Source organism: Pristis pectinata, chromosome 26, assembly GCF_009764475.1.
Source record: "Pristis pectinata isolate sPriPec2 chromosome 26, sPriPec2.1.pri, whole genome shotgun sequence".
NCBI classification, from domain to species: domain Eukaryota; kingdom Metazoa; phylum Chordata; class Chondrichthyes; order Rhinopristiformes; family Pristidae; genus Pristis; species Pristis pectinata.
The window spans coordinates 29,424,804-29,449,194 of NC_067430.1; the positions used below are offsets into that span (position 1 = coordinate 29,424,804).

The following is a 24,391-nucleotide window of genomic DNA, read 5'->3' on the forward strand; positions in this document are numbered from 1 at the left end:
GATGTGATTGCACTGGAGGGGGTGCAGAGGAGATTCGCTGAGATGTTGCCTGGGTTGGAGCATGACAACAGTAACGAGGGACTGCATAAGCTGGATTTGTTTTCCCTGGAGCACGAGAGGCTGAGTGGTGACCTGAGAGAAGTATACAAAATTATGAGGGTGATATACAGGATAGATCGCAAAAATCATTTTTCCCCAGGTCGGGGTGTCAAAGACAAGAAGGAAAAGGTTAAAAGTGAGACACAGGAGGTTTAGATGGGATCAGTAGGGAAATTCTTTCACGCAAAGGGTGATTGGAGTCCGGAGAGCACTGCCTGAGGAGGTGGTGGAGGCAGATACTCTCACAACATTGAAGAAGCAAGTGGACAAGTACTTAAATCGTCATGGCGTAGAAGGCCGTGGACCTGACACGGGTAAATGAGATTAGAGTAGATAGGTACAATGGGCAACAGTGACACGGTTGGCTGAAAGGCCTGATTTTGTGCTGTACAACTCCATAACTCTGGAACTTCCTCAAAGAATGGTGGAAGCAGTAACTCTGAATATGTTGTAAGGCAATGGTAAATAGATTCTTGATAAGCAGTGGGGTGTAAGGTTGCCATGAGTGGACAAGAATGCGGAGTTGAGATTGCAATCAGATCAGCCACTATTGTACTGAACGGTAGAGCAGACTTCAAAGGCCATGTGAGCATGTTCCTAGTTTTGCTGAAAGGGCATTGACCTGAAACATTTTTCTCTCCACAGATCCTGCCTGACCTGCTGACTATTTCCACCCTTTTCTGTTTTTCTTTCAAAACACATTTGCCTCAAAGTTTGATGGGTCTAAGTAGGAATAATGTGTTGTTTCCTATGGTAATGCACAGTTCACAATGAATAGTAACTCAGTATCATGCATCTGCCTATTCATTTATGTGCCACTCGGTTGCAGAGTTTCAGCTTGATATGCAGCGATCTGCAAAGTCACAGCACTGCTGGAAGTAAATGTGTTGGTATCTGTCAAAACCTCTGCAAAGGCGGCAGGGCAGGAGAGGGAAGTGTGCTACCTTAACTGACGTAGGCCTTCATATCTTTCCGGTCAAAGTAGAGAGGAGGAAGCACATGCTCTGTACCGCTGGTCCCAGGGAATTCCCCCTCAAGTCCCAACTCCAAATTGTGCAGGAAATAGCAGCAAAAACCACTGACAGAAGTGATTTCCCCCACAGCTGGGAACACAGTAGGAAGACATTCTATGAGCTCACTGAGCTTGTTGTCAGAATTGTAATATCTTGCATGTACACACGCGATAAACACATGCGGTTACTCAATTATTTTTTTATAGTTATGTCCTTGCAGCACTTTGATATTAGCTATCCCCTTTTCCCTGCAGTATAACATGGCACCAGAGGGAAACCCTGCTAGTCCCAAAGGCTCACCAGACAGGAGGAAAGGATCTGCTCTGGAACACTGGAATGACACGGGCCATCACTCCTGATGGAGCTGAGGGTGTCATGACTTCAGAAGGGTTCCAAGTATTTAAAGAACCTTTCACATGCCCCCTTTCTGCATAACAATGGATACTTATCGCTGTATCTGAATGTCTTCTTGGTGCTCCTCATAACAACTCGAGGAAAAGGAGAGAGTTCTGCATCCTTGGGTAAAGAGCATCAGCAACGTTCCTACTGCTGCACACTTTGTGCCACAGACTGAGATACTTGACAGAGGTTGCCCACCATCCCTGTGAAGTACAGGCTGACAGTGAGTTTGAGTTCTACGGACAGAGCGGTCCAGTGCATGGCTGGAGCGCTGCCTGCAGAAGGAAACAGATCTCTGTCATATCAGCAACACATTACACAGACAGCGACACATCATCTGATCTTAACTGCAGCTTGACTGCCACGTTGACTCATCTGACCTCGCTCTATCAGAGGTATTCCCTTTGTCCTGTGCATCCCTTCCCACCTTCTCTGCTACTTAAAACTAATTTGCTTTCTCTCCTTCCTAGTTCTGATGAAGGGTCCCAGACTCGAAACGTTAACTGTTTCTCTTTCCACAGATGCTGCCTGACCTGTTGAAAATTTCCAGCATTTTTGTTTACTTTTCTTTCCGGCATCTGCAGTTTTGAGATTTTCAGATCTCTGCCACATCTGACTTAGAAAACACAAATCTCAAAGAGCTGGATATAAGGGCATGGCACCTGAATGTTCTTGGAGGACAGCATCTATTGATGTTACCCCTCCTTCCATTCGCCACCCAGGGTCTCCTGGCAGGTCTGCCCCTCCTCCAATGACTGTTGCATAGTTCCAACTTGTACTGGGCATCCAGCAGAAGCACAAAGAAGCAATAATGAGAAATAGTAATGTACTTCACCCAAAGTCACTAACACAGCAAGTTCCCAGGAGAGGTTAGGCAGGCTCGGACTTAATTTCTTGGAATGTAGGAGACTGAGGGGTGACCTTACAGAGGTGTATAAAATCATGAGGGGCATAGATAGGGTGAAGGCACATAGTTTTTTTCCCCCAGGGAGAGGGAACCAAAAACTAGAGGGGCATAGGTTTAAGGTGAGAGGTGAAAGATTTTTAAAGGGACCTGAGGGGCAGCTTCTTCACGCAGAGGGTGGTGCGGATATAGAATGAGCTGCCAGAGGAAGTGGTTGAGGCAGGTACAATAACAACATTTAAAAGACGTTTGGACAAGTACATGGATAGGAGGGGTTTAGAGGAATATGGGCCAAATGCGGGCAAATGGGACTAGCTTGTTGGGCACCATGGTTGGCATGGACGAGTTGGGCCGAAGGGCCTGTTTCCGTGCTGTATTACTCTGACACATTCAAAGTCCGGTGCAACAAATTGAAGAAGTCTCAAGTGACTGAATAGCCTCTTAAATAATACAGCTACAGTGAACAAAGCATTGTGGTAAAATGGTTTTCTGTGCTAACCAGTAATGTTTCGAAAGCAAAAAGATCCTAATGAGCATTGCACGACAGATGACATCATTGTATGCATATCCATATATCAAACGTTTGAATTGCTGGGACAAATCTCACAAACTCTGCGACTCCCAGAATGACCAAGATTCCATGATTTTTGCATAAAAACGTTGAAACTTAACCTAATTGTGCTACACAATTCAATTTCTAGTGCCTTGGATTCATTTGTCGATCCCCTTTAGCATCTTCTGAGGCTCTTAAGAATATTGACAAGAAGGCTTTAATAATGCCACCAAACAGAAAAACAGTGAAGGAAATTGCCTATTCTTAACTGTTTAGTCTATTTCCCTGACAGTGTCACTGATCTTGCATTGAAGTTATAACAAACAATCCATCTGGATTGGCGATACCAAGTTTTAATTTCAGTGTGTAATATGTACAAACTTGTAATACTAGGTAATAATCCTGCAGGGATTGTGTTCATCTTTAAAATGTGTTGTTGTAACTATAAACCTTCATAAGAACATTATTTTAATCAATATGAAAATATGGAAAAATCATACTTTTCTCCCAATAGGTTTGGACTGTGATATAGATATCCCAAAAACTATTCAAATAGTACGAAAACAAAGATCAGGAATGGTACAAACTGAGGCTCAATATAAGTTCATATACATGGCTGTGCAACAGTATATTGAAACAGTACAGAGAAGACTACTGGAAGAACAGGTAATTATCTCATGTATAACCCACTCAATATCCCAAAACAAATAATAACAACAAAGGGAGAATCCTTTCCTGTTATTTGGAAAATCCTTTGTGTCTCATTCACAAAATAACATTTTTTCTTGAAGAACCTAGAGCAAGCCTGCTCTTCCATCAGGTTTAAAGCAAATTTATACCAATGCCTGTTGTAAATTGAACCTTATGTAAAGCAAGAATGGATTGGTGGGCACCTCAGGTCCTTTCATATTTGTTGCCTAAAATTTCATTTGTGTTATTAGCAAGATTTTGCTTTCAAAGCTGGTACTTTATCTACCTTGAATCTATAAATGTCTCCTCTTTTTCTGCACACTGTAACAGTAGTAAACTAAGCAACTGGAACTGTCAAGAGATATAATCTGAGGAACACTGTGCTTATTCAATGCTTGTACTATGTTTGATCTGTTAAGTGCCTCTTTAACAAGAGCTAGATCTAAATACATGTTGAACTAAAATGGGATATCTGGGTCTAAATTGGAGATTAAAATTGCCGAGTGCTATGTAAAGAGATAGCTACAGTACTGATGTTTAAGGTATCTGAATATTGCTTATTCTAGAGAAACAAAACTAAGGACCGGGAGTATTCAAATATCCGATATCTTCCTATGGAGGTTAAGACCAAAAGACACACTGGCACGTCTCGAGATCCTTCATTGTAAGTAATCTTGCGATATGGCAAATCTTTTTATACACTGAGGTTTAGAGTTTCCATTGGCTTACACTGAATACAGCACTGTATTTTGCCCAAAATTGTCTAAACCATTGCAAAAAATTATTGAATCTCAAGCACAAATTATGTCCTCCTAAACCACCCTGCTCACACGCTGCATCTTTTACTTCACTAGTGTCTCATGGTTTCTTCCGAGCAAACCTGGTAGTTTAATGCTCTGATATGATCAATTTTGAGTTGTGAGACTCCATATCCACGAAAACATTTGCAGCAGCTATTCAAGTACATATAGAGAGAAAAATCTTATAAGCCCACAGTCCTTTTATGTTGAGGTAGATATATTGCATTAAATATATGGGTGACCCTAATAGAGATGCTGCCTCACAGTACCAGAGACCCGGGTTCATTCCTGGTCTCAGTTGTTGTCTGTGTGGAGTTTGCACGTTCTGTCTGTGACCACATGGGTTTCCTTCCATGCTCTGGCTTCCTCCCACATCCCAAAGACAGGCAGGTTGGTCGGTTAATTGGCCACTGTAAATTGCCACTAGTGTTTAGATGACTGGTAGAATCTGGTGGTAGTTGTTGAGAATGTGGGGAGAATAAAAAGTGTGATTAACATAGGATGTGTGTAACTGGGTGATTGACAGCACAGACTCGATGGGCTGAAGGTCCTGGTTCCCTGCTGTATCTCTCTATGACTCTATATTAATAACATTGTGCAAAGAATCTGACATTCTTATTGTTTCCTTCCTCCTCTGAAGGTTGAAAGAAGAATCCTGTCTTTATGAAAATTTAAACATCAAATCTTCCAAAGCTTCAGGAGGCAGCAACACAAAAAGATAAAAGCATCGAGTGGAGTGGCTGTATGTATGATATCTATGTTATCAATGCAGTTACCTAGAAATGTTGGGAAAGAAATTAGCTGCACGCATATGAGTATATCAGCCACTGATCTTACTCATCTCCGACAGTCAGTTTTATTGCCTTCAGTGAAATTGAATGTTGGAAGCCACGTACAATAGTTGGCCAATACTATTGCACACGTTTACAATTTGTGACCAAAAATAAGTTTCTCCCCCTTTTTTCTTTTACTTACAATGTGCATTTTTTTTTACATGGCTCTGTTGTTAACCACCTTGATATAGAATGCTACTTATCACAATTCATGTTTTATAGGGTGCCATCAGATATCAGCTCTGCTGCTTTTTCTGTCTTACCTACCCTTGTGATATCTCCTCTCTAGCTCTTCTCATGGCTTTGCACCCTTACAGTCTTCCTCACTGGCCTGTTCCCTTCTGCATTGTACTGTAGACACTTGGATCTGTCTTTCCTCCACTACTTTCCTGTTGAACTCTTCTATTACCTCTATTCCATTCCTCCTGAATTAATCCCTGGCCTCCATACACCATGACCTGAGCACCTTCTATCATGCTCACTGTGATATTTACAACTTGCTAACCTTACTTCCTTCATTCTGGACATCCAGCTGTATACCCTGCTCCCTGAGCGGCAATTCCTTCATTGTTTTTCCCATCCTCTCTCATTTCTCCCTGCACCCACTGCTGGTGCTTACTTAGCAACACAAAAAGCACTGGAGGAACTTAGCAGGTCAGGCAGCATCTGTGGAGTCAACGTTTCAGGTCGAGACCCTTCATCTGGACAGAATTGAAAGGGAGAGATTTCCTCCACCTTCTTATGTTGACTATCTCCCCCTTTCTTTCCAGTCCAGATGAAGGGTCTCGACCTGAAACGTTGACTGTCATAAGAACATAAGAAGTAGGAGTAGGCTATCTGGCCCGTCGAGCCTGCTCCGCCATGGAATAAGATCATGGCTGATCTGGCCATGGACTCAGATCCACCTACCTGCCTTTTCCCCATAACCCTTAATTCCCCTACTATGCAAACATCTATCTAACGGTGTCTTAAATATATTTAATGAAGTAGCCTCTACTGCTTCCCTCGCTCGCTCTCCCCACCCTTCCCATCCTTGCTTTTAACTGGAATATACTTCTGTTGATCACTGTGAAAAATCTCTGAAGGTCTGACTGTCGATTTTCCTCCCTAGATGCTGCCTGACCTGCTGAGTTCCTCCAGTGCTTTTTGTGTTGCTCCAGATTCTGGCATCTGCAGTCTCTTGTGTCTCCATTTTGGTGCTTCTTCAGCCTCTTTTCACAATCCAATCCATTGGGATTAAAACTGTTGGCTCCTCTACACTACTGTGAAGAATGTCTGCCTTCTACCCACTTCATTCTTTCCAAATCTATGCTGGATTTGCCTCCAAGTCCATTTTACTGATGACGGCTTTTATCCCCCTTACCAATGCCTGGTCACTCATTCCATGTCTCTCTGTATTGTTGAATGGAAAGTAGATGTATCCAGATCTGATCTCACCCTATGTTTTTTGTTCACCAACTTTTCACTGATGGATTCCACTTTTACTACCTCTGCTATTTCCTTCAGCTTATTTTTAAGAAAATCATTGCCCCCAACCACATTCAGGTTCTCAGAAAAAAATAACTTTCTTCTTTGGAGCTCAATCAGTCATGACTCTGAATCTCTTTTGTTTTCGCAGATTTCAACCCACACATTCAACTCTGCCTCTTAATTCCCTGCTTTCCTCTCACTCTTTGCATAAACTATCCATTTTACATGTAGTCTTCACCTTGTCCTTGCAACTTCATTAGCTCTCAGGTGTAAATTGTTGACCAGGCCACTTCTTTATTCCATGTTTTTATTTTCTCTGGCTTGCTTCAGCCCCATTTCATCTATCCCATAATAGTGGCAGATCCTCTGTTCACTTTCCTCATGCTGTTCTAAAGGCTATCAGCAAATTATGCTACCTCACCTCCTGAATGAACATCATATACCTCTGGGGACTAACTTGGAATATGCTGTGAACTAGACACAGGGATGTAAGTGCTGATTAATCTGGGTCCATTTGACCGGATGTGATCTCAACACAAAGTTCATCTGAAATGTCATTACTTCAACAACCAACCAGTGCAAGTCACAACATTGTCACAGGGCCCGAAAAGTGGCTAGTTCCAAGCCAAGCTGGTTATAACACTGATTGAACCCAGCTTGGATTTGAAGGAAGAGCCTTTGTGGCAGACTTCATTCCATGGATCCTTGAAACTTGCAGAATGCCACAGCCAAATATGTGGCTGAGAGCAGGCACCCTGATTGTTAAGAGGGCACTAGTTTCATTGGTGGATAAGACTTATCCTTAAATCTTTATTTTATAACATTCATAACATTTAGTACAGTACATTCATATGTCATGAGATGGATAAGGCCAGGAACCTCTCAAAAAAAAGCATTAATTTGGTAATGGTAGGAAATAATTCTGGAACTCAACGTGAAGAATCAAAAGCCAAGTTTTTGTTGAATGGTGAGTTTGAGGATGCTGGTGGTGGGGCATTCGGCGAAGTTAGTCAGGAGGGTATATTTAGACTCTGTGATTCACTTGCGCCTCTGACAGTCTAGTGTACTACACTCAGTATTCACAATGAGGTCCACTCTACATTGGAGAAACCGAAGACAGATTGGGTGACTGCTTTGCAAAGCATCTGTGTTCAGTCTGCCAGGGAAGTCCTGTTGCTTGTCACTTCTTGGCTCAAAACAAGTATGAGGAACAGCACCTCATCTTAAGTCTGAGTGTGTTGTAACCTTCTAGACTCCATATCAATTTCTCCAATCTCCATTAACTAACTCTCTCTGTTTATAACAGAACTGGCCGATTTTGCTGTGTCATCCTTGATGTCAGCTCATCTAGTTTTGTTTAGCCCCTAGTCTACTAGCACACCTGACCTGCTATTTAACACACAACCCTTACCTGTCACCCTCTAACTGTTCTGTTAACGACTCATCCAACCCACCGCCTCCGCCTCAACCCAAGACAAATGTTCCCTTTGTCCTTTCCATCCCCGCCTCCCCATCTACTCTGCAACTTAAAACTGTTTTCTATCTTTCCCATTTCTGACAAGATATCCTTGACCTGAAATGTTAATTCTGTTTCTCTTTCCATAAATGCTACCTGATGTTGTTATCACAGAGTCGTACACCACAGAAACAGGCCCTTCGGCCCACTGCGTCCATTGCTGGCCTTTTTGGCCATCTACAGTAATCCCATTTGCCCGCATTAAGATCCTAATCTTCTATGCCTTGCCTATTCAAGCGACCGTCTAGCTGCCTCTTAAGGATCATAATTGTATCTGATTCTACCTCCTCCTCTGGCAGATATCAACCATTCTGTGTTTAAAATAAACTTACCCCTCTGATCCCTTTTACAACTCCTCTCACTTTAGACTTAAGTCCTCTTGTTTTTGATACCCCTACCATGAAGAAAAAGATTTTGACTATCTACGCCTCTCATAATCTTATAAACCTCTGTCAGATCACCCCTCAGCCTCCTTCACTCCAGGGAAAACTAGCCCCATTTCTCCCATCTCTCCCCATAACTGAAGTCCTCCAATCTGGACAACATCCTGGTGAATATCCCCTGCATTCTTTCCAGTACAATCACATCCCTTCTGAGGGTTTCCCGCATTTTCTGTTTTTGTTAATGGTTAGGTTCTCCTTTGTTGGATACAACCACAGTTATATAGTGTAAATGTCAGTTTGCCATTTCTTCTGCCAACATTTGAATGTTACCCAGGTCTTTTCGCAGGAGAGTATGGGCTGCCTTGTTTTCTGAGGGGTTTCTCCTCACTAAAGCATCATGCTAACAGTCTGGTCCTGACAGCATAGTAAGAAAGAGGTCCTGACATTGCTTCCTCTTTTTCTCTGCCCTTGCTTGTCTCTGGTCCACCATCTTCTGCTCCACCACCAGCTACTTGCGGCAAGGGCTCAGCCCACAAGGTCACAAAAGAGTAGGGGATGCAACCCATTCTGCGCAGTATTGCAAGATTTTGTTTTTCCTGCTTGTAATCAGCAAGTTTCCTGTGAATCATTTGCACAGGGTCAGATCTGGATCATTGCAACACGGTTTGGCAGGGCTAATGTCAAATCAACATTGTGCAAAGTTTGATGTCATCAACTATCCATACATTTATGACAGATGACTCAATTTGTTGGCTAATACAACTCATGCTAAAAATGTGTGCTCTCCATTTCAAACACGAAATTGAAAGCAAATCAACAGCTAGTGCAGATCAATGTTGTGGTTTCCCTGGCCTTATCCCCTACCGTAATCTTGCTTTTTTATAATATTTGGAATCTCCTTTATTCTTTTTGTTAAGCACTGTCACCATGACCAGTTTAGAAATGCAAGTTATTGATGCCATATACTTTTCTTTGATAGTATAAATGAACTCTAAACTATTTGTGTATTTGCAGAGCAATTTTGTAATTAGTCATATCAGATGTGATGTATATCCTATTGACGATAAAATATTTAGTCACCTGATAAAAAATTTGCAGAACTTTTTGCCATCAGATTCATTGTTTGAATTTTTTTTCACATTTTAGTTTCATCCAAACCTCAGCAATAACAAGGTGCCATCATCACTTCATGTCTTTTTTTTTGTTTTCTTCAGAATTACTCCTGTTTACATAAAGCTTCAGCCTGCATCTGCATTGAAAATTGTTCTGCCCTTGCTTGTCTCTGGATCCATGTGCTGTGCACTTCTATGAACCAAATGCCTGAAGAAAACTGCCTTCTAGAAACTGTTTAATTTATTAAGTCAGCAAAGTATTTTTTTTTAACTATCCTGCTTTTTGTCAGCGCATATGTAGAAATGTACTTTTAAGTGCCTCTCTTTGGAACTGATAAATGGATGAGTTTAATTTTCCTCTGTTTAAAAATCTAATGATTATCCATGCAATGCCTTCAGGGGAAAAAAAGAGAAATGTTTGACTTAGAAAAATATAAGCTCATTTTTTCGTGTTATATTCTCCCTGTTTTTATAAAAATGATAAATTATTAAAATTTTGCAAATGTATTTTAATATGAATGTTACAAACAGCTGCAGTGCTGCTTGAGGTGTTCTGGTGGTACACTGCAGACTGCAGCAACCGTGTTAGTAGTGGATTCTGTAAACTTAGCAACAGTACCTCAAGCAGGAATAAAGTGGCACTGCAACTTTGACATGCAGTGGAGGAATTCAAAGCCATTAGCTGAGAAACTGAAAGGCATTTGCTGTGGGCCAGTGAACATTTTGTGTACAACAGGATAGACCTTGCACAGTGAAATGGCTTTCCTTCACAGCAGAGCATACAGAGGAAACCAGGTAGGTACAGGACTGGGGCCGGATGTGGTGTGTTGCAGAGCAAGTCCCAAAGATAGAGGTAGGGGTCAGTGGTCAGAAGGGGAAATGGGCAAATTAGTAGGAAGATAGTTCGGTGCCAGTCAGTAAGCAGAGAACCAGGATCAGTAAAGGGGTCAGGGTAGCAGGGGGGGTTGGCTGGGGTGTTTATGGGGTGTCGGGTGGCCTCAGGGAGAGGTGATCAGTGCTCGGTCAGTTTATTGTAGGGCATTGGATGGTGTGGCAGTAAGGACAGGATTAATTTGGAGACGCAGAGACTGCAGATGCTGGAATCTGGAGCAACATTAAACTGCTGGAAGAACTCAGTGGGTCGAGCACATCTGCAGGGGGGTAAGGAATTCTCAGGATCCTGATGGAGAGCCTCAACCCAAAACATTGACAAAACGCCCCCCCGTCCCCCCACCCCCACGGATGCTGTTGAACTTACTGAGTTCCTCCAGCAGTTTTTTCTTTGCTCAGGATTAACCTGGATCAGGCATTTGGTGGGTGGGGAAAGGTCGCACTGTGTTGGCTCAGCAAATCGGTGGGGTGTGGAGATTTGGACTCACGAGCTTGGGGATGGGAATGGTGGTCACAACCAAAGCAAACATCTGGGTCCTGCTGTTAAAAACCAGATCAGAACATTACTTAACGGAGACCAAGCTGAAACAGGTTCCCAGAAGATTGACAACTTCTCAGGTAGCTCCTATTTAAATCATGAAAACAGAAAATGCTGCAAACACTCAGCATCTGTGGAAAGAGAAACATGGTTAATGTTTCATGTCAGAAACCCTTTGACAGAACTGGGAAGGAGAGAAAATAAATTTGTACTAAGTTGTGGGGAGGGTGGATGTGACAAAGGTATATCGCTGTTAGGGTGAGGCCAGGATTACCCTAGGAATAAGTTGTAAAGAAGCAATCTGATTGGTGGGTGAAGGGGGCAGTTAGGGAGAGAGAACACGGTCTTTTGTTCATAAAAGTCATGGTGTGGGCAGTGAGAGAGTGAAGCATAGACAACATCCTGCAGCCCTGCGTTTGGCAACTTTTGCATTTGTTTATCTGCATTCTCAATCTCTGCCCTCATTTCACAGCCTTTATAAACAAAGGACTGTGTACTCTCTCCCTAACTGCCCTCACGAACCCATTGACCAAAAGATCTTATTTAGAGCTTATCCTTGTGGCAATCCTGGCCTCACCGTATCAGAGATATGCCCTTTGTCCTATCCGTTCCTTCCCCACTCTCACTGCAACTTAATACTAACAATTTCTCTCCTTTCCAGTTGAAGGATCTTTGATTTTAAAAGTTATTTGTATAGTATTTGCATGGCAATCAAATTATTGCAGTAATTTTGTTAAATCAAAACTGCAGAAGCTTTGACTTTTATTCTGCTGGGATTTGCCCAAGTGTAATTGTGCACATTTCAGGTACATTTAGTATTTTGCAGGAACAGCACTTCCTGTGATTAAAATTAGTTTATGCAACCACTATAGCCAAATTAATGAGGGTTTGCTCATGTATATTTTCTACAAATTTAAGAGTCTGTTGATCATGACGTTCTGCGTTCAGTGCTGAATAATGACTATTTAACAAAAGATTATCTAGTAACAGTGGTGAGTTAACTAAAATTGTTTGAAATGTTTGCAGTGTTGGGATAGGGTAGATAAGAGTCTTTTTCCCAGGGTGGAAATGTTAAATACTAGAGGGCAGAGCTTTAAGGTGAGAAGGAAAAAGTTTAAAGGAGATTGACGAGGCAATTTTTTTTACACAGAGTGGTAGGTACCTAGAATGCGCTGCCAGAGATGGTGATGGAAGCAGATACAATAGCAATGTTTAAGAGGCATTTAGACAGGCACGTGAACATGCAGGGAATGGAGGGATATGGATCACGTGCAGCTTAATTAGCATCATGATTGGCACAGACACCATGGGTCGATAGGCCGGTTCCTATGCTGTACTGTTTTATTTTTGTTTCGTTACAATCGTCTCAAAAAGTAAATTAAAAATGTGGCATGTTGCAGAATATCCCAAAACCGTAACTCAATCATTTTGAGCTTTTTTCTCCATGTCAGAATTTATAAAAGTAGTTAACTGAAATACAGTGTGCTTGGAAAAGTAGTGAAAAAGCAAAGAGCTATGTTATCAGTGGATTGATCTGATAATTTGTTCCTCACTGTTTGCAGCTGATTGTTGCATGTGTCCAGTCAGTCCAGGTGTTAACCACATGCAACTACAGGTTTGTTATTTGAAGTAAACTGTATTTTGTACATGATTTTTAATTATAATGGAGACTATTATGAAAGCAGAAAGAATCTTCAGAAATTATTGTGTCACATGAGCAGAACTTCTGGTGATTGGGTAAAGATTTTCAACCTCTTTCAAAGAGAGACATTAAAATTTCTCAGTAGCAAATAAAATCTCAGTAACATGCTATAGACCAAGTTACTGTAAACCCTGTATCTTTCCTCTTTAAACTTTAGTAATCCTGCCGAAACAATATGTGTTTGAAAGATGAAGTTTGACTGAAAGCCTGCGTTTTTGTATCAGTTATACTAATACTTTTCGTAACTCTCATTTCCTCAGCTGATGCTCTCGTAATACTGTGATCAATATAGTGGTCAGGATAACCTGTCCATTCCTCTGTCTATAGTACTATTGGTTTTATTTTTACATATGTGTTCTGCTTGCGGTTTAGGGTCCATTGAACTGCAGAATAAACATTTCTCTTTTTTCACCAACTCTGTACATTGGTTATTCCCAAGGAGGGGGAGATGTGATTTTATACATCAGGCCACTCACGTAAGATGATCTTCCTTTCTCTGTCTTGTAACTTCTGAAAGAACTGAGCAGCTCTGGATGCAGAACCCGAGCCAATAGTTCAGTCTTACTTTTATAAATTACCACTAAAGGTTTGCGTGTGGCTCTAAACTCAAAACAACTTTGAAAGGACGGACCTCTCCGCACTGAGGATACCAATCCCTGTTGGGTAGGGTAAGTACTGGTTCTGTCAATGCACACGCATTTCAGAGACTTGGCCAAGTAATCTAGAGAATGTGAGTTCAAACCTCACCTTAGAGTATTTGAAAACATGCATCTGACGTGGAAGCTATTGAGGGGATGGAGGAAACTGGTCTATTTTTCTCTTTTCTGCCATAGATAATTTCAGTTGGCACCATTGTTATATTTATCTACCCTCTGAAGTAATTAAGAAAGCTGTTAGTTTTATCACATTGATAGAAGACCCACCATCACCCTCTCAGGACTGGACGTTGAGTCCCAGTGTTGTCTGTGGTTCCTCAGATCCAGAGAATTTATAAGAAACAAACTGACAACTTTTTTAAAAAAATTAATTTTTTTGATGAAGGCAAGAAAATAGAAGCAAAGAGCAGGAGTAGTCCACATGCCACCTCAAGCCTGCACCACCATTTAACATGATCATGGCTGATCTACGCTGGCCTCAACTCCTCTTCTGTGCCAGTTCCCCATTACCGTCAATTCCTTGGTCTTTCAAAAAATTATCTACCTGTTCTTTTAATACTCCCCAATGATCTGGCCTTCACAGCCCAGCAGCACTGTGGCACAGCGAGTAGAGCCTCAGTGTTAATGATGTGGGTTCAATCCTAGCCTCAGGTGCTGTATGTGGAGTTTGTTTGTTCTCACTGTGACCTTGTGGATTTCCTCCAGGTGATCTAGTTTCCTCCCACATCCCAAAGATGTGCAGGTCGGTAAGTTAATTGGCCTCTGTAAATTGCCCCAAATGTATAGGTGAGTGGTAGAATTTGATGGGAATATTGGGAGAATGAAGTGTGCTTAGTGTAAATGGGTGGTTGATGGTCAGTGTGGACTCGATGGGCCAAAGGGCCTGTTTCCATGCTGATTCTGTAACCTTTTGGGGCAGAGAATTGCAGAGATCCACCACCCTCTGTGAGAAGAAATTCCTACGCACCTCAGTTTTAAATGATGTTTTATAACTCTGTCCCCTTGTTTGAGATTTTCCCCACTGGTAGAAACATCTCAACATCTACCCTGTCGTTTCCCTTAGGGTCTTGTACGTTTTAAAATATCACTCCTCATTCTTCTAAACTTGAAAGAGTACAGGTCCAACTTCTTTAACCACTAATGATAGGACATCCCTCTCAGCCTGGGAATTACCCTTCCAATCTGCCATTTGCCTTACTACCTATTTAATGTACCTGCCTGCTAACTTTTTGTGATTCATGCACAAGAACATGTTCCCTCTGTACTTAAGCCATTTGCAATTTCTCTCCACTTTCATAACAGTCTGCCTTTCAATTTCTCCTACCAAAGTGCATGACCTCACACTTTCCCCACATTAAACTTTATTTGCCAAGTTTCCACCCACCCACTCCATCTGGATACATCCTATTGCAGAGTCCAAATATCCTCATCGCAACATCCCTCCCTCTTCCAGGCCATTAATGGAAGCCATAAATAACTGAGGGCCAAGAAATGATCCTTGGAGCTCTTCACTCATTACAATCCTCCAGTCTGAAAAAGACCCAGTCATTCCACCTCCAATTTCTCCTATGTGATACCCAGTCCAGTCCATGCTAGCACACTTCCCCCAAATACTCTTGTCTTCTGCACCTTGTCACATGCCTTCTGGAAATTCAAATATACAACATCTACAGGTTAGAACATAGAACACTACAGCACAGTACAGGCCCTTCAGCCCATGATGTTGTGCTGACATTTTATCCTGCTCTGAGATCTATCTAACCCTTCCCTCCCACATAGCCCCCTATTTTTCTATCATCCATGTGCCTATCCAAGAGTGTCTCAAATGTCCCTAAAGTATCTGCCTCCACAACCTCTGCTGGCAGTGCGTTCCACGCACCCACCACTCTCTGCATAAAACAAACTTACCTCTGACATCCCCCCCCCCATACCTTCCTCTAATCACCTTAAAATTATGTCCCCTCATGTGAGCCATTTTCACCCTGGGAAAAAGTCTGACTGTCCACTCAATCAATGCCTCTCAGCATCTTGTACACCTCTATCAAGTCACCTCTCATCCTCCTCTCCAAAGAGAAAAGCCCTAGCTCGCTCAACCTATCTTCATAAGACACGGTCTCCAATCCAGCTCCCAATATTCCCTCTTCAGATCTCATCTCTTTTCCTACCTATGTCATTGGTACCAATATGTACCATGACCTCTGGCTGTTTGCCCTCCCCCTTCAGAATGCTGTGGGCCTGATCCAAGACGTCCCTGACCCTGGCACCTGGGAGGCAACATACCATCTGGGAGTCTCTTTCAAGTCCACAGAATCTCCTGTCTGCCCCCCTTCCTATTGAATCCCCTATCACTACCATTCTCATCTTCTCCCCTCTTTCCTTCTGTGCTACACAACCAGGCTCAGGGCCAGAGACCCGGTCACTGTGGCTTTCCCCTGGTAGGTTGTATCCCCCAACAGTATCCAAAACGGTATACCTGTTATTCAGGGGAATGGCCACAGGGGTACTCTGCACTACCCGCCTATTCTCTTGACAGTCACCCAGCTACCTGCTTCCTGCAGCTTAGGAGTGACTACTCTTGTCTATGAACTCCTCGTTCTCCTGTAGGAGCCGAAGGTCATCCAGCTTCATCTCCACTTCCCTAACACGGTCTGTAAGGAGCTGCAGCTGGATGCACCTCATGCAGATGTAGCTATCAGGGAGACTGGAGGTCTCCCGGATCTCCCACATCTCATAAGATGAACACACTACTGGCCCTGGAGCCATTCTAACTACTCTAGCCTGGGACCAAATGAAATATCAAAGAAAAGGAAAAGAAAAGAAAGATAGATTGATTCCTTTTATTGGCTGCTGTTAATTAGCCAATCAACTATTAACAATTTGCCTCTTAGACTCCTGCAAGGTGAAACTCCCAAGCACAGAGACTCACCCCTTTTCAAAGCTCCCCCTCCAAATCTCGCTCCAACTCCCAACTCTGCAAAGTGAAACTCACAAGCCCTCATTGTGTTTCCCTTCATCAGTTCCCCTCATTCTGTGTTATGTTTGAATAAGGCACAGCTTTCCTTCTGTCCAAGAGAGCAAGATGTCAGTCACGGAGACTGCAGATGCTGGAATCTGGAGCAACAAACCATCTGCCGGAGGAACTCAGCAGGTTGAGCAGCATCTGTGGGAAGGGAGATGAATTGTTGATGTATTGGGTTGAAACCTTGCATCAGGATGTTGGTCATTATGTGCTCATGGCTAAGTACATTACCACTTTTTCCCTTTCCAAGAAAAGAACTTAATGTTATTAGTCCACAGGAAGTTAATGTATGGCAGTGCTAAAGCAATAGTTTGGGATACATAACCAGACCAACCTCTCCATGTTGCGTTGTGGGTGCACACACCAATGATGTTGATTGAGATCAAATCTAGCAAACCTGACACCAATCAGTACTCTCCTCTTCCCTGTGAGACTGTAGAGAGATGCTAGCTTTCAGTGCACTTCTAACCTTCTCAAAGGACCCAATTGCTTTTGTCTCACAAGTGCATGAAAATTGCAATTCTGCAGCAAATTTATGCAAAACTGTGTGCTGAAATAAGCCAGATAGGAAACAAAAAGCTTGTTTTTTTTTCACACAAATTGAATAGATATATTTGATGATGTCAATAACTTTGTGCTAATTAATTTAGTAAAGATATACTCCTAGACATCGCTGTCTGCCCGGGCATGTTAAGCAGTTGTTGCATTGCAGGCCAATGCAGGTCTTGTTAGAGGACAAGCAGTGGTGAAATTCAGTGGCATTCAAGACTCAACGTATCTTGTATTGGTATTGGTTTATTATGGTCACTTGTACCGAGGTACAGTGAAAAACTTGTCCTGCAAACCGATCGTACAGGTCAATTCATTGCACAGTGCAGTTACATTGAGTTAGTGCAGAGTACATTGAGGTAGTACAGGTAAAAACAATAACAGTACAGAGTAAAGTGTCACAGCTACAGAGAGAGTGCAGTGCAATAAGGTGCAAGGTCACAACAAGGTAGATGGTGAGGTCAGAGTCCGTCTCATGGTATAGGGGAACCGTTCAACTGTGCTACTGAACAGCATTGCACCAAGGTAGGACTGGGGTGAAATGCACAAGATAGTCCTTACTGACTTCTTCTCATCTCTGTAAGGTTCTTTCCTTCATATGTTCCACCACAGCAGAGCACACAAAGGAAATTGAGTCAGGAGGGGAGAGGACGTGGGGGAAGAAAGGCCCAAGGAAGGGGTGGAGGGTTTGTAATCAGTTGGGGGGGAGGGTGCCCAGAAGCAAAAGTTTGGAAAGTAGGTGGCATGTAGGTAGAGAGGGCCATAGCTGGGATGGGAAGGGGGGTTTAGCTGGCAAGTGGTAAAGGGAATGACACTGCAGGTTGGCAGAGGTCAAGACAGGGATTGTTGGAGACCCGGGCTGATTGGAGCAGGTGTCTTCTGCATATTGTGGAAGGGGGTGTGGGTGGTCAGTATGGAGAGTCTGGGGTTTTGGGTGAGGTTCTCACCTACCCCTTTGCAAGCTGAAGGGGTAGACAGGAGCAGAGGCTGGTGGTTGCCACTTGGTTGTGGGTTGTGTTGACGGGGCCTGAGGGAGAGCCAGGTAAGTTGCTTTACTTGCAGGGGACATACCTGAGGCAAGCTGCCAGCACTGGACTCCCTCAGGCTTGCGCCAGCCAGTAAGAGTAAAGCAGACCCGACAAGCACTGCTTCTGCATTATTGGGTGGCACCTAAAGGTGGCACCTCGCCACATACATTAGCACATCTAATCCAACGAGGCCCAGAGGGAAAATCTCAGATCTGTGCATCATGCACCAAGCTCCTGATTTTGCTTCACATTTTACTTTGTGTTGAAATTAATCATTACACATTACGGTTTCTAGGCAGTACTGTTTGTGCAGCTGGTAAATTCTGTTTGTGAAAACACTCCTTATCTGTTGATTGCTAGGAGCAATTATATTCGACAACATTCGCCAGTCGTAGCCTCTTCTTCCCATCATTCTTTCCAGCTGTATCCCATTTTATTGGCACTAAATTACTTTGTGAATACATATTCTCATTGTTCCAGTAGGAGGAGTTACCATAAACAACCTCTCGTATTATTTTAGCAAATGCAATTTCTAACCAATATACGTGGTTGTCATTTTTTAATAAATTTACATAATGTATTGATTAAATCCATTATTATTGTTAATTTTGCTAGCTCTGTTAAAATATAAGTGAAATTATCCAGACCAAGGATGAGCAGAGCTGTTTAGGTTGATGTTCCACTAATGATCAACTCAATGGCAGCTTCCCCAGTAGCTGAGTTGTCCTGTGGTGGTTGTTAATGGTGACCAAGTTTTGCATGTTGTTTAAAAAGTGGGCTAGCTTATCCAATCGTTGCTACATAACCTCCACAGCCCTCAGTGGCAATGAATTCCCGGAATCACCACCCTCTGGTTGAAGAAATTCCTCCTTATCTCAATTTTAAAGGGACGTCCCTTTACTCTGAGGCTGTGCCCTCGGATCCCAGACTCCCCCACTACTGGAAACATCTTCTCCACATCCACTCTATCCAGGCCTTTCAGTATTAAGTAGGTTTCAATGAGACCACCCCCCCTCATCCTTCTAAACTCCATCGAGTACAGTCCCAGAGACATCAAATGCTCCTCACACATTAAGCCTTTCATTCCCGGGATCATTCTTGTGAACCTTCTCTGGACCCTCTCCAGGGCCAGCACATCTTCCCTTAGATACAGGATCCAAAGTTGCTCACAATATTCCAAATATGGTCTGACCAATGCCTTGTGAAGCCTCAGCATTACATCTTTGCTTTTATATTCTAGTCCTCTCGAGGGTGCATTAAGGGAGGGTTCTTTTAATGCATCGTCTGTTTCTGCCCTGCATGATTGATATTCCACCTTGGTAGCTGAGAACTTCCAGTCTGATTTTTTTTCCATTACCTTTGCCCTCCGGGTTCTCTCTGGCCGTATCCCACTCCCATTAACAATGCAGGTGATGGCCTTGGAAGTCTCCATGCTTGAATTTCTGATCACATCAATTACGTATCCACTTTGTTTGTTCATCGTGGTCCACCAAGTATTATTCTTTCCATGGTCTCTTCTCCCACTGCATCAATCCCGTGATATACATTTCCTTTTTTAATCTGTTCTCTCAATGCACATATTTTGTTGGCCAAATTCACAATGTCAAGGAAACTTACTCTGGCTATCCCAACTAAATCCCATCAGTGCTGCAGTCTTTATTACACCTTGTTTCTTTCTGTGCCCACTTGTAAGAGTGGGTGTAGCGGATAGAGTGGGATTCCCATAGCTTCTTAATTCCGGATATTTTACTATTTCTTTCCCAAAAGGATTTCAGCTAGTTTTTGGAGCATATATTTATAAAGTTGGCAATATTCCTGCTTTTGTGTCTTCATGAAGGCCCTAAATCTGTCAGACAAACAAAGGACTGCAGATGCTGGAATCCAGATGAAAAACACGATGACGCTGGAGGAACTCAGCAGGCCAGGCAGCATCCGTGGAGAAAAGCAGGCGGTCAACGTTTCGGGTCAGGACCCTTCTTCAGGACTGAAGATAGGAAAAGGGGAAGCCCGATATACAGGAGGGAAAAGCAGAGCAGTGATAGGTGGACCGAAGAGGGGAGGCGGGGTGGGAACAGGGTGGCGATAGGTAGATGCAGGTAAGAGATAGTGATGGGCAGGTGCGGGGGAGGAGGGGAGAGCAGATCCACCGGGGGATGGGTCAAAGGTAAGAAGAGCGAGGTAAAAAAAGGGGGCTAGGAAAGGGAAGAAGAGGAGAAGCACGGTGGTGGGGGGTGTGGGGTGTGTGGGGAAGGGGGTTGGGGATTTCCTAAAGTGGGAGAAATCAATATTCATGCCATTAGGCTGCAAGGTTTCCAGATGGAAAATGAGTTGTTCCTCCAGTTTGCGCTTGGAATTCTCCTGGCAGTGCAGGAGGCCGAGGACTGACATATCAGTGATAGTGTGGGAGGGGGAGTTGAAGTGACTGGTAACAGAGAGATGCAGGTCTCGGTTACGGACAGAGCGCGGAAGGATAGCATTCTCAGACTAAATAGTATCCAAGTGTCAACTGATCCAAACTGTGTTACTCTGTCCCCTTTTCTATGTCTTATTGGTCTGGCCTCTAATATCAACTTCTTGGTGCACAATAGATGCAGAATGAACATTCTGCAATATGCTTTGCAGCAATTCAACAAGGTAAAGAGCAAATTCCTCTGGAATCTCAATGCTCGGAGCAGAACAACAGTGGCATAGTAGTTATGTTATTTGACCAATATACAGAGAGTCTGAACAATGGTGAGTTTGAATCCCACCACGACAACTGGGGAATTTACATCAAAATATTTAAATAAATCTGAATTCTTTAAAAAAAACTAGCATTAGTAATGGTGACTGAGAGATTATCAGATTGTTGTAAAAACCCAACTTGTTCACTCGTGTCTTTCAGGGAAGTGAATCTGCTGTAACAGTCCTTGCCCAGTATGGAGATGCACGAGACAGCAGATACTGGAATCTGGAGCAACAGACAATCTCCTGGAGGAACTCAGAGGGTCGAGCAGCGTCTGTACTGGGAAAGCAACAGAACTGATGCAGGGTTTCAACCTGAAACATCAACAATTCCTTCCCCCCCCCCACCATATGTGGTTGACTCTAACATATCTGCGCTAGCATATTGCTAAGTTCAAGGGCCAATCAGGAATGGGAAATAAATATCAGCCCTGCCAGAGACACCCACATCCCGTGACTGACTTAAAACATAAAATTACAAGAACACTGCCACTTCTAGGTTCTCTGCAGCGCAAACACTATCCTGAATTGAACACTTTCACTGCTTCATCATTGTCGATGAGTTCTTGTCTTGGAACACTCACTTACAATCACATCAAGTAGACCCATCGCCACCGCATCAGCCCAGCTGGGAATAGGGAATAAAACTGGCCTTCTCAGGATCATTCGCATTAGAACAACAAAAAAACCCACTGGGGATATTTGTAAAAGCATGTTAAGGGGTCTATGATTCAATATATTTATTTCGATGTCTTTATAACAGGAAACTCCCAGTTAAAATTTCCTCAGAAGTACTTGCAGCCAAATGGTTTCCATCTCCTGCACAGTTGCCAATGCAGGGTCTCAACCTGAAATGTCAAGTATCCCTCTGCCTCCACAGATGCCGCCCAACACGCTGAGTACCTCCAGCAGTTTGTTTTTTTTTTGCTCCAGATTCCAGCATCTGCAGTCTCTTGTGTCTCTAGTTTTCAAATCTGGCAGCTTTGCACAGAACATTTCTCTCAGCAGCAGTCAATGGACACTGCCTGAACCTACAGCTTTTCAGCTTTTTCTAAAAACACAGTATAATTGGACATATAGTAAGGGCTGTTGTCAATATATTTGTGTCTATGTTATAGTGCAATTATAGCAGTATGGTTTGTTGGACAACGGATAGCAGAGAGGAAAACAGCTGGTAGTACATGATGAAGGGTCTCAAAACGTCAACTGTTTATTTCCCTCCACAGATGCTGCCTGACCTGCTGAGTTCCTCCAGCATTGCGTGTGTGTTGCTCCAGATTCCGGCATCTGCAGAATCTTTTGTGTGTAGTACAGATGGTTGATAATGCAAGTGGAAAGTTAACACCATCTGTCTGTCTCTTATTGATCAGATTCTCCTATCACTGACAGTCAGACAGAATCTGGTACGTGTATTTAAGAGCAGTGTTGACTACCAGTGATGTGGACCTACCCAACTGAAGCTGAAATCAAGCATTAAGGTCGTGCTAAGCATGGTGTTGTGCTCAGGATGCGTTCACTTGGAGGAAACTGGTGGGGAGGGCAAGTCTCCAGCCAGGACAAGTGACTCCAGCAGTTTAACTCAGCATTAAATGGAAACATTTCAGTTGGATTGAAGCACCCAGTAGAATGGCCATACATGTATAGACTGGAACTGTCTTTGAGGGTTTAACACCATGTTTCTTAAATACCGTACACAAATTAACCATATAGAAGAAAGAAATAAAGCTCAAAAGATGACAAGGAAATGGTAAATAAAAGCAGATGATAAAAGGGTTTAATAACAAAGTTTACTTTCTTTTATGTTGATTTTTTGATACCGTGGGTGATACTGTTGCTTACACCTGTTCATCGTGGAAAGGAGTTGGACTTGAGATCTGTTTTATCGAAGCATTAAGCAACCCAACACCCTATGATTGTAGATTGAAGTGGTAGCAGAATAGTAAACTCTGTCCAATAAGAAACAGGGCATGAGTGGGAGGGAATGCCAACCGAACCCCAGTGTGTTCCAGCATCCAGCAAAATGATGGAACCAAACAGTCCAGTTTCATCTTCTGGTTTTACACAGGCATGGAGACCTTGCAGGGAGAGAGAAAAATTTGCATTGATATAATGCCTTTCATAATCAAGACATTCCAAAGAGTCTAATAGCCAATGAAGCACATTACAGCACAGCTATTGTTGTGAAGGAAACAGCAGTTCTTGCAAAGCAAGCTGATGGTGTTATTGTTAATGCGATACATGCCAGTAATTTAACTCAGGAATAAACACAAAACACTGTTTAAAACCCTCTCACACTCAGCCTGGAAAACACTCAGTTTTCTGCTTCAGAGAGGCAGCATATCTCAGAGTAAATTATAAGCAAGTAAGACATTGTATCTCCCTCAGTATACTCAACACCATTAAAATCACCAGAACAAGGGTGTGCATGTGTGTGGTGGGGGGTGGGAGTGCTTTTCAATTCCAATCAAACCCAAAAACTGCATCACTGACGGGAAAAAAAATCATATCGCAGCAGAATCAGGTTTCCAGGATGTGGATTCAGCATGAATAGAGTTTATACAGACATTCATGTTTAAAAGAAACCAGCCTGACAAGATCAGGTGATTTATAAGTGTTTCCTCCTGAATGTCCCAACACACTGCAAACCTCACACTCAGTGGTGAAAAAACAGGTGTGAAGGGATGAGAGTTTATTTTCTGCAGCAAGATGTTAGGGTCACGAATGCCCTGCCTCAAAGCAAGTTCAAACTCTCAAAATAGAATTGAATAAGACCTTAGTTCAAAAGATTATGAGAGGCACAGATAGCGTAGACGGTCAGAATCTTTTTCCCAGGGTAGAAACGTCAAATACTAGAGGACACACACTTAAGGTGGGGGGGGGGGGGGGGGCAAGTTTAAAGGAGATGTGAGGGGCAAGTTTTTTTATTTTACACAGAGAGCGGTGGGTGCCTGGAATGTGCTGCCAGGGGTGGTGGTGGAGGCAGATACGATAGTGGTGTTTAATAAACTGTTAGATAGAGGCTGTAAGGGCACTGTACTGCTGCCACAAAACAACAAATTTCACATCATCTAAGTCAATGATAATGATTCTGATGCTGAACCTGCAGGGGATGGAGGAATATGGATCATGTGCAGGCAGAAAAGATTTAATTTAATTCGGCATCGTGTTCAGCACAGACATTGTGGACCGAAGGGCCTGTTCCTGTGCTGTTCGATGTTCCATGAATAAATGCCAGACAGAGAAAATAAAGAGTTATGGAGATTTTTTAAAAAAAATTGGAGACCTTGTTCAAAGAGTTGGCACTGACATGAAAATTTATGCATAGCATACCCATTGTCAAGATGATTTCTTTCACTTTCCAATCTCGTACATCCCATGAGTTTTGTAAGTCTCACAGATGGTGTGAATCAGTAAGATTCCTTATAACTGATAAAGATATCACAATGTAACAGCCAAGCTATTTTAAAAAAAAGTTTATTATAAATCATTTATATGTACATATTCCTCGAGCA

The 24,391-nt window shown here is 42.8% G+C and overlaps 1 protein-coding gene across 3 annotated transcripts in view; it reads left to right on the plus strand.

The window, feature by feature from the left end:
- The window catches only part of ptpn11b (protein tyrosine phosphatase non-receptor type 11b), a 101,115-nt gene extending 87,797 nt beyond the window's left edge, over positions 1–13,318 (plus strand). For 2 of the 3 annotated variants that reach the window (XM_052039308.1, XM_052039311.1), the window contains exons 13-16: positions 3,483–3,634; positions 4,225–4,322; positions 5,099–5,200; positions 9,875–13,318. In XM_052039308.1, coding sequence (XP_051895268.1) covers positions 3,483–3,634; positions 4,225–4,322; positions 5,099–5,180 — 332 coding nt within the window. In that variant the 3' untranslated portion in view covers positions 5,181–5,200; positions 9,875–13,318. Of the gene's footprint in view, positions 1–3,482; positions 3,635–4,224; positions 4,323–5,098; positions 5,201–6,402; positions 9,749–9,874 lie in introns of those variants that run through there. The other variant, XM_052039310.1, reaches the window with a different exon arrangement.
- The last annotated feature ends 11,073 nt before the right edge of the window (positions 13,319–24,391 follow it).